This window comes from Aphis gossypii, chromosome X (genome assembly GCF_020184175.1).
Source record: "Aphis gossypii isolate Hap1 chromosome X, ASM2018417v2, whole genome shotgun sequence".
In the NCBI taxonomy this organism is placed as follows: Eukaryota; Metazoa; Arthropoda; class Insecta; order Hemiptera; family Aphididae; genus Aphis; species Aphis gossypii.
This window is the reverse complement of record NC_065533.1, coordinates 61,546,674-61,561,450: the sequence shown is the minus strand read 5'-3', so window position 1 is coordinate 61,561,450 and position 14,777 is coordinate 61,546,674. Positions and strand designations below refer to the sequence as shown.

At 31.9% G+C, this 14,777-nt stretch overlaps 2 protein-coding genes across 3 annotated transcripts; one reads left to right on the top strand and one right to left on the bottom strand.

Moving 5' to 3' along the window:
• The first annotated feature begins 941 nt into the window (after positions 1 to 941).
• On the top strand, positions 942 to 8,586 carry LOC114122075 (nuclear receptor coactivator 6-like). Its single transcript, XM_027984630.2, has 3 exons — positions 942 to 1,654; positions 4,785 to 5,664; positions 6,790 to 8,586. The coding sequence occupies exons 1-3, from the start codon at positions 1,571 to 1,573 to the stop codon at positions 7,377 to 7,379; spliced, it is 1,554 nt and encodes a 517-aa protein (XP_027840431.2). The 5' UTR covers positions 942 to 1,570; the 3' UTR covers positions 7,380 to 8,586.
• Positions 8,587 to 10,514: 1,928 nt separating this feature from the next.
• On the bottom strand, positions 10,515 to 14,772 carry LOC114122070 (neurochondrin homolog). 2 transcript variants are annotated; one of them, XM_027984622.2, is made up of 3 exons: positions 14,205 to 14,772; positions 13,176 to 14,129; positions 10,515 to 11,995 (listed from the first exon to the last, which is right to left on the bottom strand). In XM_027984622.2, the coding sequence occupies exons 2-3, from the start codon at positions 14,127 to 14,129 to the stop codon at positions 10,718 to 10,720; spliced, it is 2,232 nt and encodes a 743-aa protein (XP_027840423.2). In that variant the 5' UTR covers positions 14,205 to 14,772; the 3' UTR covers positions 10,515 to 10,717. The 2 variants fall into 2 exon arrangements, with proteins under 2 accessions (XP_027840423.2, XP_027840424.2); XM_027984623.2 differs by having other exon boundaries at positions 14,215 to 14,772.
• Between the last annotated feature and the right edge of the window lie 5 nt (positions 14,773 to 14,777).

Genomic DNA, 14,777 nt, shown 5'->3' with positions numbered 1-14,777 from the left:
ATTGTACCATAATATTATATATATGTTACGGGCAAAGTAGACTTTCGGGCAATGTTTAGATTGCCCGGTCTATATGAATACTTTAATGTACGTGAAAAATACACGAAAATGCATCATTTTGGCCACTCAGAGTTAGGTATTCTTTGACCGGTCCAAGTATACTTTGCGTGTAGTAAATCGGACATTGTAACTTACGCCATTAACTTATTATTATTTCGTCAATTACTGTCGTTTCAAGATTATAACATCATAATTGTAAAAGTAAATAGTTAATACTTGACGATAAGGTCCGTCACTCCAGTACCCCAAATCGTAAACTTTTACACCAACATTTCACAAGATTATGTAATCATTACGTAACGAAATGTAACAGCGCGAAAACTTTTTGCAACTTACAAGGAAGTTCAGAATTTCAAACTCTAATTCGGGGTGCTAGCGTGATGTCACCCCGTCATCCTGATACCCTTCAAAACGATTTGATTGATTTGAAATTTTCAAACTGCATGCCTGCAATTCTATACAGCTCGGGCAGTATATGATTTTAACTAAATCGCCCACCATAAATGGGCAGTACAATCTAAAAATTGTCCAAATGTCTACTCTGTCCGTGACATAATAATATATAAGTATTTGGTACTCGACATTATTCGCGAAATCATTACACGCCAACAAGGAGGCGGTGGAGGTAGTATAATATTGTAACCTCGTCGCACGGCCGCCGTTGCCACCGGTAAACGACACCTGTCAAATTTCCATCGTCATAATAATAATAATAATTCGTATTACAACAATAATTTGTAGCAATAATGTGTACACGAATGGGTCGGCTCGTATGTACGTTGCGTCAACAACACACGCGGCCCGCCCGACGTCGACGGGCGGGCAAATCACGTCGCGTGTTTGTTTTTCTCGCTCCGACAGGTACTATTATACGCGCTATCCCGATGACGCTGTTAAGTCGAACGACCGTTGTGCGCCCGTTGAATCGTCGATCACGCCGATAAAGCCCTAACCTCTCTCGATTCGTCTCTCGTCGAGAGCCCGTCCGTGTCGTAAGTCTAATAAGTTAGGTTTGGCACCGTCTTAACCCCCTCCCAAAATCGTGTACACGGTCGAGACCGTCTTCGGTCGTTCGATAACGATGCGACGATAATATTAATAATAATAATACAGTAATGTACGATATACGCTTCAAATAATATTTTTTTATAATTCGTTCACCCACACACACACACACACACACACACACACATTGTTGTTATTTTATTATTGCCGCAAAAAACAAACGCGTCACGAGCACGCGATCTGTCACATCTGCTAGGCGGTTTGGCGGAACACAAAAGATCCGCTCCGACAACACGCCATCCTCGACGATCGGCGAAGCTCGGGCCTATATAAAAACGATACCGATCGAGTGTCGTCGATAACGTACCAGCACTGCACCGGTGTCGCACAATACTTCACCCAAAGACATTTCTATTTCGGTACATTTTTTTTTTCGTTTCTTCGCCGTCGCAGTTAATAAGCGTCAAGTCGAGCAATTGTCACTGAAACGACGACGACGACGACGATGGCCGTCGACGGTAAAAAAGCTTCAGGCCGGCTCGCCGCTGCGACCTGCCTCTGGCTGCTCGTCGCGATCTTCGCAAATCAGGTCGGTGTACCTATATATAAAAATATTAAAGACTACGCGTTATGTCGTGCACTCGCGAGGGCGCCCGAGCACCTCGATAATAATGTAGTATATTATTATAAGTCGACGACACGGAAAAGCCTCCGTTAAGACGCGCGAATAATCGTTTTGAAAAAAAAAACAGTCTGTCATCTTACAGAGAGAAATTTTAAAGCTAATTTTGAACCTATTTATGCGTGGAGAAAAATTGCTGTTAAAATTCAATATTTACTTTTTTAAAGTTTATTTATGTGGTAACGATGTCTTGCCATGTTGGTGGTTTTATCGTATAATATATTTATATAGGTCATATTTTTTGCCAAGATTTTCTTGAACGACAGTGTCGGAATCGTTTTATAAATTTTATAATCGCACGAAAAATTAAGTATTTCGTAATCGATCTATCTGTATGTAAATCAATAGCAGGTGAAACACACACACGTGGTTTTATTCATTATTTTTCATTAATTCTACGACGAGTACATTAGCGATATCGGATATTATGCTATAAAATTATAACTTAATTTTTTCTGATTCCAGGGACTTCAACATCGTAAATACGACACATATTATGAGGTTTTTTCGTGTCGACTACGGTATTATATGTAGAAATATCGGTTTATTATTAATCATAATATTATTATAATAGTCGTTGGTGTCGTGGCTGTTATTGTTGTATTGCTATACAGTGGTAAAATTTGTAGTTTAAACTTTAAGGAATAATATATTTTTTATTTTCGTTATACCGTCGGATAGTAGGATGTTGGGGTTGGCTCTCAAATTATTTAAATTATTACTCATATACTTCAGATAAATATTTAAATAAAATCATAAAAATGTCTAAATTATATTATACGATAAATTCTCGTACAAGTCATATAATGTGTAACCATTAAACCAGTTTGAGTTTGACATGTTGTGTAGGTGGGCGTCGGTCACTTTAAGGATTGTCGGTATTAAATTAAAATATAATATCCGGGATGTAATAATATATAGACTAATCTTATACACACATATGTTTTTGTATTACATATTTTTTGTCTTTCTAATCGGTAAATCATTATGACACCTGCACTGACACCACAAAATATATCAAATTATATATGTGTATAAAATCTCACGAAATAACAGCAATTTATCTATACATAAATCTCTCTTTTTAATATACCTAGTTGTTATTTTGTACAATCAATTATAATTATAATTATCAGTTATCACTAAGAAAAATCGCTATTGAGTATATTATTGTGTAAAAGAAATAAGTAAAATGAGTTTTTTTTTTTCATTTCATAAATAAGTTATTTAAAGGTTATGTATTATAATAATTATCATTCAGTGCATTGACTTATAAGTATTTTATATCCGGAAATAGAAAATACTCGTATGCTCCCCAAAGGTAGGACACACAACTTCTAGCATTAAAAATATCCAAATTCATCTGGTGCTAATCATTCTAGTCAGTAAGTAGGTATTTAATTTTTCTTACCGATTAAAAACATGAAATCTTTTTCTTTACTTAGTCAATTGTTTTATCCATTAATTTTCAACTTATCAAAGTTGTGAAAAATATATTAATTACCTAGTTTTTAATTCGACTTATAACTCACTTTTTCCTGTACCTATCCGTACTTAACCATCAATTATAAATATATAATATATTGTCACTCTTTGCAGTCTGTATGATAATGTAACATAAATTATCTTTAGAAATATTGTATGTGGCTGATTCACTCGCTTCGTCTGTTCAGAATTTATGTATACTGTATAGTGACCCGCTCTCAATGACAGCAGAAATGCAACAGAACGAGTTCCCAATTTTCATTTTAATTTAACTTAATATACGACGATTGTTAATGCGACAAACATAACTTATTGTAACATTTGAAAACTAAATTATTTTAATTGAATAATTAGGTAGGTAGGTTTTTTCGATTTACTGCTAGTAATATTTATGTATTAACTACATTGTATTGATGTTATTACTTTTTTAGCACGCTTTTATTTAATTACAAAAATATTCATAATTAAATGTAATAGGTAATAAACTAATAAATATGTATTTATTTTTTATCATTTATGTGAAATAATCTATACAATTTTTAAATAACTTTTTACAAGTAAATAGGATATAAATTACATTAATAATAATAAGTTATAGCGTATTGTTGTTATTAATATTTCACTCAAAAATCCAAAGGATCGATACTATATTTATCACTTATGATCAACGTGCTAATGATTAACTCAAGGGAAATACAATTTTTAATATTCTCGTGGCTCCTTGAAGTTATATATCATTCTCACGATCGTCCGCACTACAATATTAATGTTTAATTAATTATTTTGCTCCGTGGAAAAATAATTAAAATAAATACTAACAATTTTTAAATTCAGATTTATTTTGAAACAAACTTAATTTTAAAGCAAACCATATAGGCGTATTAACGGGTGAAGTGTTACTATTAAAGTTTGAAAATGTCATAGTATATTTCAATAAAATATTTTTTTTTTTTTTTTTTAATAAACATATAAGGCTCTTTTGCATAAGACTAAAATATTTATTGTGTATCAAATGTTATTATTTTTTTCTAGTACTATATTCTATTTTGAAATATAATTTTGATATTGTATAGCGCGTCATCCGCTAGTGTGCTGGCCACGGCTGTGATCAAAACTACATAATGTTATATTATTATTCAATAATCATTATAATTAAAATATTTTAATTTAAAAATGGTAAAGTTGATATGTATTGAAATACCTATTACCTATTAATAATATTATATGCTTTTATAGTGTATTTTTCTTAATAGGTACCTACCATACTTAGCCGTTTAAAATAAATGATATAAATGATTTAAAGATTTGTTCGAGTAAATTTTAATTCTAATTAGGAAAAACTTAAATTAAATATGTACAATATATAGTATTATAATTGTGTAGCGTAAATTGTGTATGACAGGTTTTTATACTTTTATAATTTATTGGATATTTGAATGTTAGTGTTAGTAATAACCAATCATGTTATAATATTTACAAATATCTAAACATAAGCGAAGTTAAATATTTTATTTCGAGTTCTATTAGTAACATAATTAATTTCATATTTTAGAATTGTGTATATTGTGAAGAAGAAGAAGAGCTACAACGCGCACAACAATTACAACAAGATGCACAACTGCAACAGCAAAAACTGCAACAACAACTGCAACAACAGCAACAACAACAAGATCAGCAACCAAGACCACCACAACAGCTACTGCCACCAGAACAGCTACCATCACTACCACCACCACCACCACCACAACAACAACAACAACAAAAACCACAATTACTAGGAACGGTGATGGGTCCGATGAATAGAATTGAAAATGAATTGCCACCAGGTTTAAAGGATATGGCCGAAACAACCATGAATGCTGAATTTGGTGGATCGAATCTACAACAACAGCTAAGGAATGGTGCAGGTCAATTAAACATTCCGGGTGATGGTCGAGTACCAATGTTTTCTGGAAGTTTACCTATGGTAACTAATTCTCAACAACCTCCAACTATGCAGACTGATGGTCCGCCACGGGCACCAAATTTTGCTGAAACTAACCTACCTAAAGAGGTTAACCCAAACACACCATTAATGCTACCACCACCAGGCCAAAATGGACGAAGACCTCTTCTACAGATGAACAAACAGACGATTAACCCACAACTTCCTTTGAGTAACCAGCAAAACTCTATGAATAGCGCGCTAAATCCTCCTTATACTCAATATTCATCACAAATGCCACAAAGACAAGGCTTGCCGATATTGCAACATTTCCCCCGATTACCACCGAACTATTTAGCTCCCGGAAAGCTGCCCATGGATCAACAAGTGCATAGACTATACCCGCATCCATATTATCCAAACGGCAACGCTGATAACGGATATGAGGGCCAAACGTTAAGTAATTCACCAGTTTATCCAGACCAGTCGACTTCAAACTTTAACATAGGTAGGTATCTACAATTATAATTTCAATTATCCTGAACAGTAATTCGTTGACAAATTAAGTCAATTCTGTATCTGACACCTATACAAACGGGGTTGTCCTTAGAATTTGCGATGCTCATGATTATTAATAATACTAATAGTAGATAATTACGTGAAACTTTAAGAAAGTTAAGTACTTCCAAGTAATAAATAATTTTTTTTTTTTATGTGACTTAGAAACATTAGTTGTTTTAGTATTCATATTATGTGTATTAGAACTGCCTCTCCCTTTACTAAGAACGGAATTATCTAGTTTTATCATTCATATAAATTGTATGTGGTCTTGGAATATTATGGTAGGTACCAAATTAAAATGTTTGCCCACTATATTAATATAAATCCGTTCTAAATGTCTATCAACTAGAAAGAATTATTTTTCAATGTAATTTCTGAACTACACATAGTCACTTATAAGTACAGTTAATAGTAAATATATAGGCATTTATTGTTGATATAGGTTCTAGGTATACGAAGAATTTAAAAAAAATTTATAATTTTTTCAAACAATTTTTTTATTTTTCTGCAGTGTGGAAACTTTAAATCACTATACGCCATTGAAACTATGCAAAGTGGAACTTTCGTATTATATAATTGTCTAATGCATACAATTACTCACAATCGGCCGATAACTCATTCGACATATGAACATGTCGCATCACACGTAGTTTACGCAGATAGTACTTTCATAGAATTTTTTGTGGGTATACATTTTTCTTCAGAGTGGAGCATTGTATATTTATATTTATTTAAACGGATAGAGTCCAATGAAACATCATATTTGTGATTGTCATGTATCGACTATAACAATTTTAGAGCAATATTATTCTACCGAACGGTCTTCAACCAACGGACCGTCTTATCTTTATTTGGAACCTACGAATGCATTTTTATACGTATCTACCTATATTTTAATAAACATTTTTTTTACCAAATTTAATATTACACTTGTTTATTATAAACAAGCCCCGCGAGATTTGTCAAAAATAATAAGTGCCCTAAGGTAGCGCCTAAAAAAGTTAAAGAACCTCTGTCTAGAAGGGTAGTATGATAATTTATTATTATACTAAACTGCACTCGTTGTTTACAGGAGATATGTTGCAGCAGCCCACGAATATGTTGAATCATTTGATGCCGTCGAATACAATGCAGTTTGCACAGAAGCCGATGGACATGCTATTCAACACGGTTGACAAGCTTGGCAGGTACACCCAGGGAGTAAGGGAGGGCGTGGGCACCGCGTTGAAGGGTGTAGTTGGCACAATACTTGACGAAACCGAAGCGGGGGCAAAAACAGCCTTTGGAGTAGGCTTGAACGGAACCACTTCGATCATTAACTTAGGACGGAGATTTTTGTTGCCGGGAACCTTAAGAACTCTACCCAACTCGAGTGGCGGCGGGTATTTGATGCAGCAGAACATGCAGCCTCAAAATTACCTCTATAACCCTTATGCGCCATCCCCTAACTATGGTGTACCGGGCTATAATAATATGCAACATCACGCGGGTGCAGCGCAGTATGCGAGTGGCAACAATAACGGTCAGTTGCCAGTGCAGCACACCGGTTCGCAGATGAACGCCGAGTACGGGTCACAGGATGAGAATATGCAAAACTCCGGCATGACCTATCCCGTCAACCCACCGCAGGCAATCGTCCAATACGGCCAACCTCCTAACTAAGGACGTTCTGCAGTGTCGTCTTGGAGTGCTATATTGGTGGCTCAAATCACCGGTCCTCCGCATTTTCATTCTTTTTCCGTATTCCTCTCGTATACATCACCTATTACTATATATTATACAACAATACATTGTTATATATTAGGGCTGGGATTTTAAAATGCCTTAAAATAAATAAATAAGCATAAAAAGACATGATAATATTATATTCAAAGAGTGCGTAATTCTTATTTGAGTTTAGGAAGTAAAAAAAAGTATACATATTATATTATTTATATAACAATACATACAGATAGACGATAATAGAAAATATGAAGAAAAAAAATAAATTAAAATAATATTGTTTTTACAGTCTCTTTAACAATTTGTAGATACAAGAACGGTGGTCGACGAGTGTTGCGCATGTCTATAGGTAGTCTATCGTTTACTTTGATGAAACAAAACATTGTGTAGGATTGTTTATTAAAAAATTACCTTAAAAGTTAAATTTTATCAATGAGTTGGTCGAAAAAGCAAAATTTAAATAAACCGCTTCACATTAATACTTTAAAAGCTACTTAGGTAAGTTTTAAAACACTAGAGAAACAAATTACGTTGTATCAAAATCTCAGCCCTAATCATATCATTGTAGGTACATAATATTATACGCGCGATTATATTATGGTCCTATATTTAGATAGGCACCTGTTATTTGTATTTTATAGTGTATTTTTAATATTATTGTTATATTTTCGTAGGTAGTTAGTTAACGCGCGCAATGGTGCCCACCGCACAAGCAATCGTTTCCGATATAAAATTAAAATATAATACATAGATACATAGATATGTACATAATATACATTATTGTCTACCTACAGCAGCAGCAGACCATCAAATCAGTAGCTTATGCATCTCTATATTCCAATAACGCTATGATGTTGTCAATTGAAATACCTCTATTTTTGCATTTTTTCTTTTTCAACTGTTTGAGTAAAAAACGAATCGTAAAATTAATATAAGTTCTCTTTTTATGAATTAACTGCACGTTTAGCTTGGTTAAACTATACTGTATACCTAATCACAAACACGTCAAAGGTGGGTGTATTGCGCGTCCAAATGTTATTAGTATTAATTAGTGTTTATAAGATAATAATAATACACCCATAACACATTTATAATAATATATGTACCTAACTATAAGTATAATATAAAGCATATCACGTAGTTACTATGGCGTGCATTAAATATTTATTAATTCGTAGTACCTAAATAATATTAAAAATAGTTTATTCGAAAACATAAGAGGACTTTGGGAGAGCACATTTTTATTGCACCGCGATTGTCTATAGATTTTAGAAGAAAGTTACCGAGTATAATAATATTATTATTGTTAATCTGGTGTCCGCATAATATAGGTACGATTTAAATGACCTGTACGATTTATATTTCAGTTTATGGTAACTACCCAGATTACAGTGTACACTAACAAGACATGTGCAATCATATTATATTAATAGTACCTGCCTACATTGGAAGTGTTGAACGCTGTTGTCATGTTGACCGACGGTTTAACACTTTGAAATAAAAATTTAAAAACGTATAAAAATATTCAAATTAGGTAGATTTAGGTTGAAAAGTATAGGGCTTGTGGAAACCAGTCAAATAATGATGAACTTTTGAGTACATCTTACCAAATAGATGAAATTTCTTTTCTAATTAATAAGTTACAAATTTTGAAGTATTCGTACCTTTTATAAGAAAATGCGTGGATAAATAAATAAGTACAGATTAATACCTACCGACGTAAAAGAAAAAAAACAACTCAATAAAATTATGGGTTCCTTAATTCAAAAGATAAATTTAGAATTTCAGTAATTTTTCAAAATATATTTTTTTTAAAAAAACCCATAGATACCAGTAAATTATACAACATAAAAATAAATATAATACCTATTTTAATATAGTAGGTAACATATACATAAGAAACATTAGATTCTCATCAAAACGATGTATGTATATATTATTAATATTATGCACTATACAACCAAGTATCATAATGCTGTAATTAATATAGGCAATAATATAATTGATTTATAAAAATAAATAAATTAATTAATATTGATAAAATGTCTTATATTGTTAGACAAATTATTCGTAAACATGTGTGATGTGTGTATTTCATATTTTTGTAGCGAAATTATATGCACATTGCACAATGATAAGTGATTAAAAAGGAATAATTTGTATTGCCTGTACTTTGACTGTATGTTGTTGTTTGTGTGTGAAGTGTTGTGTTTAAATTATATAATTCAAAATAAAATTATATTTATCAATATAAATAACTTAGAAACAGTATACTAATGTATATACAAAAAAAAAAGAGTGAAGAAATGTCATTGGCCAAATGTGAATAAAATACTGTTATTAATCTATTATGTGAATCTATAAATGTATTAAATATCTGTGTGTGACAGCTGTTTCAATGTGTTAAAAATATTAATACTACATTTATTATGATGAATTACTATTCAATCCATTGTTTGTTAATAATCATTATAAATGGCTAAGTTTAGTAATCAAATTGTTTCAACATCAAATTTTTTTATTACTCAAAAAGCAAGTGTTATGGATTCATAAATGTTACTCATATTTGCTATTCATATACCGATTTACACAGGTATTTTTACAACAATTGGATTACAATATTGAATGGATAAGGTAAGTAAAATATAAACTGCATAATAATAATATGTCTAACGAGTAAAAATTAACCAAAAAATGGTAAGAATATTATTAATGACTAGAATCAATAATGAGTTATAGTTATTTGGTACGTATGTTGTACAGCGACATAAATATAATAATAACACCGTACAAATTGACATAGAAATGCAACTTGGTTTCATGTAATTGTATTCATTTGAATGAAATAACAAAAACATAATATCAGTCATTACAAATGTTTTTTCCAAAAAAAATAGTAATAATAATAATAATAATATTATAAACTAAATATATCTAATACTTTCAAAAATATATACTAAACATTTTCATAAAGAAAACTATTTTTAACCTGGAATAATAGTTAATTAAAGATTACCGTTTGAAGTGATGTATAGGCCATAATTTAATAAACACAGAAATAAAAAATGATAATCGTTTCATAATTTCATAAAATTAAAAATATATTTTTAAATATTTATCCTTATCAATAATATTAGTCTTTAATTGAATATGCTTTTTGACTCAAGTACTATAGTATATAATTAATTGTTTTTTTTTGTTTACAATAAAATGAAAATGTTTAAAAGTATAAATGCTATAGAAAATAAAATACAAATGGTTTTACAATATAATTATTCTCAAAATAATTTTTTACCTAATTCCATAAATTTATGACCCCGGCAAGCAGTAATAGCATCTTTTTTCTTGAGCGTGGCTACCAAATCACTGTTTGCATCAATGAGGCGGCATAGTAAATCTTCATAAGCATATTTTACATTGGTTGGAAGAGAGCCCGGCTTAATTTTCACTAACATGTCTATGATACCTTCTGCCCAACCACTTTCGATTGCAAATTCTGATATCCATGGAACAAGAGTTAAGATGCCACTAAGATTTTGCATGCCTAAAAACCACAACTCTTGCAACTCCATCCACGATTCTTTATAAGTCATAGTCACAACCAACTGGCCTAATGCAAATCGTGAATTATTGCTGTTTTCATCAACTGTATATGCATCCCATAAAAATCGAATGGTTGACTGTATATAACGGCAAATAGAGAAGTCATTTTTCTTAATGTACGCAGTCTTCAATTTCAGAAGTAATAAACCCAAAACGGCCATGTTGCCATATACAACGAGGTTGTCATGATTGTTCTTTAACTCAGGTAGATTATCAAACACAAATTTCATAAGGGTAAAAAATAATGGACTATCTTTCACATGATCTACTTCTAGAACACAAATATTCATAAATGTATTACATATACTAATAATTGCTCCTCTAGAGTCAGCCATTTTTTTCAGACGTTCAGCTGGGATTTCGGGTTCTGGTCCTCTGGGTTTACATCTTTCAGATTTTGGTATCAATGGTTTTTTGTAATGAGCAATTGACCAATGAAAAGCCAAACATTCTTGCAATACCTCTTCTTGTTTAATTTTTAACAATACAGCACGGCCCTTGTCATCTACTGTTATATGACATAACGCTGGTAAAAATGCTCTCAATACATCTACGGAACTCAAAGGATCATATGTTACTGGTTTATCTTCAGATTTGACATTTTCAGATATGTAACGTGCTCGATATGCAAAAAACGATTCATTGGCAATCTGTAAAGCAAATGGCAAAATATTGTTTACAGCAGGTTTCATTGCAGATGTTTCTAATGTCAACCACGCAGAAAGTGACATGAGCATTAAACATACAAAACATTTTTCTTTGGTTTCTAAGGGTTTTTTAGATACAGACAATGTTTTTAGAACGTTTAATACTGCTGTAAATGCTCCTTTAAGTGCCGTATATGTTTGCTGTTTTTCTTTTTGTTCTAAATCTAAAGTGTCTGCCGATAGAAAAGCAATTGATATTTCTAGAATTGTGAAACATGAACCAAGTAAATTTTCTGCAGCCAACACCTAAAAAAAATAAAATTTATTTATTAAAATATGGTTGTACATTTTGTACATTTTTTTTTTCATAAATTTATTATTAATTAAAATTATATTGATATAAAAACAAAACAAATATACTGGCAAAGCTTTAAATATGATAAGCACTTAACTATCTAAATTAATATTTATTTTAAAATTGTAGGCAAACATAATAAAAATTCTATATCAATTCATCAATGAATATTATATATTATTATTATGATAATGCTGTCTATAGATATTGAATATCTACTTAAAAACATAATAACCATTTTATATTCTAACCTTGAAGAATTTAATAAAATTAATTCATAAAATATTACAGTTGAATTATAGGCCATATAAATACTAAACATTAGCCAAACAGTAAGTATTTTATATTTTTATAAGCACTTAGAACAAAAATTATTATGACATTGTTAAATACCCCTGTAAATACACATATGATTTAGTTTACAATAGAAAGTTTAAACAAAGAATTTAAGTATGGTTGAAAATAAATAAATAATTATTTTTAGTTAAAATTAATTAATACATAAAAATATATAGGTAAGCATAATAAACAATATATTTAACAAAATGTTTTTAGTTATTAATTCACCCATACATTAATTTTCCCTTTTATATTTTATATTTAGGTATTAAAATTAGAAAAAAATAAAATTAATTTCACAAAAATACATAGTAATAAATTGTATTTACAGTATTTTACACAGCACTGATACTTTATTGGAATACATCCAATGTAAAATGTTATGGGTTCATAGAGATTTTTTTCAATTATTTTAGAAAAAATAAATAAAAAGTAAACATTTGCCAGTTAGTTTTTTTTACAAAAAATCTTTTTTAATTGTTATAATTAGATAGTTATATTACTGAATAGATTATTTTATCCAATTAATGTTTAAAATATTATTCATACTTGAATACCATAAATTAGTTATGAAAAACTTAAATCAATTATTAAAACATTATTGTACATGAATAGTTAATGTACTAATGTAAAAAAGTACCTAGGTATTTAAAAAACATATCATACATTTTAGAAACCAAATTAATTTTTTTAAACTAAAATGTAATCATGAATGTAATTAAGTATACGCCTAACAATTTATACTTAAAATATAATAAAACGTAATAAATAAATAATAATTAGTAAAAGTACCTGTTCAAATTTTTTATCTTCTAACTGCATACGTATTTCAATCGAAGCCAAATGTATTAACATCAAGAAAAATACTTTTGGTTTGGCTTCATCTTGTAGAGACCATTCAGCACCAAATGTTGTAAGCATCTGTGATGCTAACTTGATGGCTGGATCTCGTTGTGCTTTAACAAGCTTACTAGTTAATATGTCTCGTAGTCCTAAGAATAATTTGGAAGGCCATATTTCATTATCGCAAGTGTTTTGTGAATTTTGTACAATTTCTACTGGGCAATTGCCTAATAAAGGCGAAAGTATTGAACATAGTTTAAATTTTCGTTCGCTGTGGTCAGTTTCAAAATCTACAGCCAAGATGTTCATCAGTGTGTTAAAGTTTTCGACATTGTTTTCCCAGGAAGGTGGACCAAACTTTTCAACGATAGTCACAAGCAATGACAATGCTTCATCTGTCTGAAAGCTTTTTTGTGAATACACCTTACACATTTTTCCTACCGTGTCGACATCAAACAGTGCTTTTAAGCCCTGTTCAAATGTTGCAATAAAATTTAAACACTTGTAAGCCTCATTAACCAGCATGAGATTGTCCTCGTCTGCTTCGTCCTCGTCTTCATCGCCTTCGCCGAGTACAATATCTAGAAACACGTCAACATTCTGTAATATTTCTTGATGAGTGGCAACCTCTTGGACACTGCACAGCGCTGTGAGTATGCTCATCGCCACAGACTTGTAGACAAACGGCGGGCAGCCGGCTGGCACTTCGTCGCTGAGCAACAAACGCTTGATGAATTTGAACTCGATGGCTTCGAACAGGGCAAGCTTGGAGCGAGGGTTGCATTTCTCGGCCTTCACTGTCTTAGTGACCATAAACAGTGCGGCGAATTTTTCAGTGTCCGTCTTTGCACCTTTTATAACGCCCACGCATTTCTTGACCGACTCCAGCACTTCGTCGCTCATCTTTTGAAACGAAAAGTTAATTAAAAAAACGAACAGAAAATAATTGTATAGGTATCTACGATGTATTATAAATACTCTGACGCACTGCCGGACGCACACACTCGGGAGACGACAGCGATTGTATTGAATTTCCGAAGCGGAGAGCAAGTCGGTGCGACTCTTCAGTCGACTACTTCTATATTTAGCTGTTCGGAAGTTTACCACCGCTCGGCGGCAGCAGCTATGCCGGGAACCGTGCCAGGTTTCGAACAATATTACATAACGGCTAATAATAATATAAAGCGGCGGCAGCAGTAGTTCCTCTCCACTCGGATCCGATCGGGTCCTGTTAAGCTATAAAAAAAATTTAACGATAATAATAAAAAAAAAGACGCTACGGATCTCACGACGAACTGGCCGGTGGCCAAACAACGGGCGGCGAACACTTGTGAATCGCGAGAGAATGATGGAGACGGTCGGCACGTGTACGCGTCGTCGTTATTATTATCGTCATCATTGCCTATTGGTGCTTAGACTTGAGCGCAGGCCAACGACGATGAGATCGTCGTCTTCGTCGGTCTTGCCCGTTACGCCTTGCAACCGAAACCGGCCGAATATATTATTTACTATATTTTCCTCGGAAAACGTCTGGCCCGAGAGCTCGCGATA

Coding starts and splice junctions, on each gene's coding strand:
- LOC114122075 (XM_027984630.2), top strand. CDS start 1,571: ATGGCCGTCGACGGTAAAAAAGCTTCAGGCCGGCTCGCCGCTGCGACC. Junction 1,655..4,784: donor TCGCGATCTTCGCAAATCAG/GTCGGTGTACCT, acceptor TTCATATTTTAG/AATTGTGTATATTGTGAAGA. Junction 5,665..6,789: donor GACTTCAAACTTTAACATAG/GTAGGTATCTAC, acceptor CGTTGTTTACAG/GAGATATGTTGCAGCAGCCC.
- LOC114122070 (XM_027984622.2), bottom strand. CDS start 14,129: ATGAGCGACGAAGTGCTGGAGTCGGTCAAGAAATGCGTGGGCGTTATA. Junction 11,996..13,175: donor AAGATAAAAAATTTGAACAG/GTACTTTTACTA, acceptor TATTTTTTTTAG/GTGTTGGCTGCAGAAAATTT.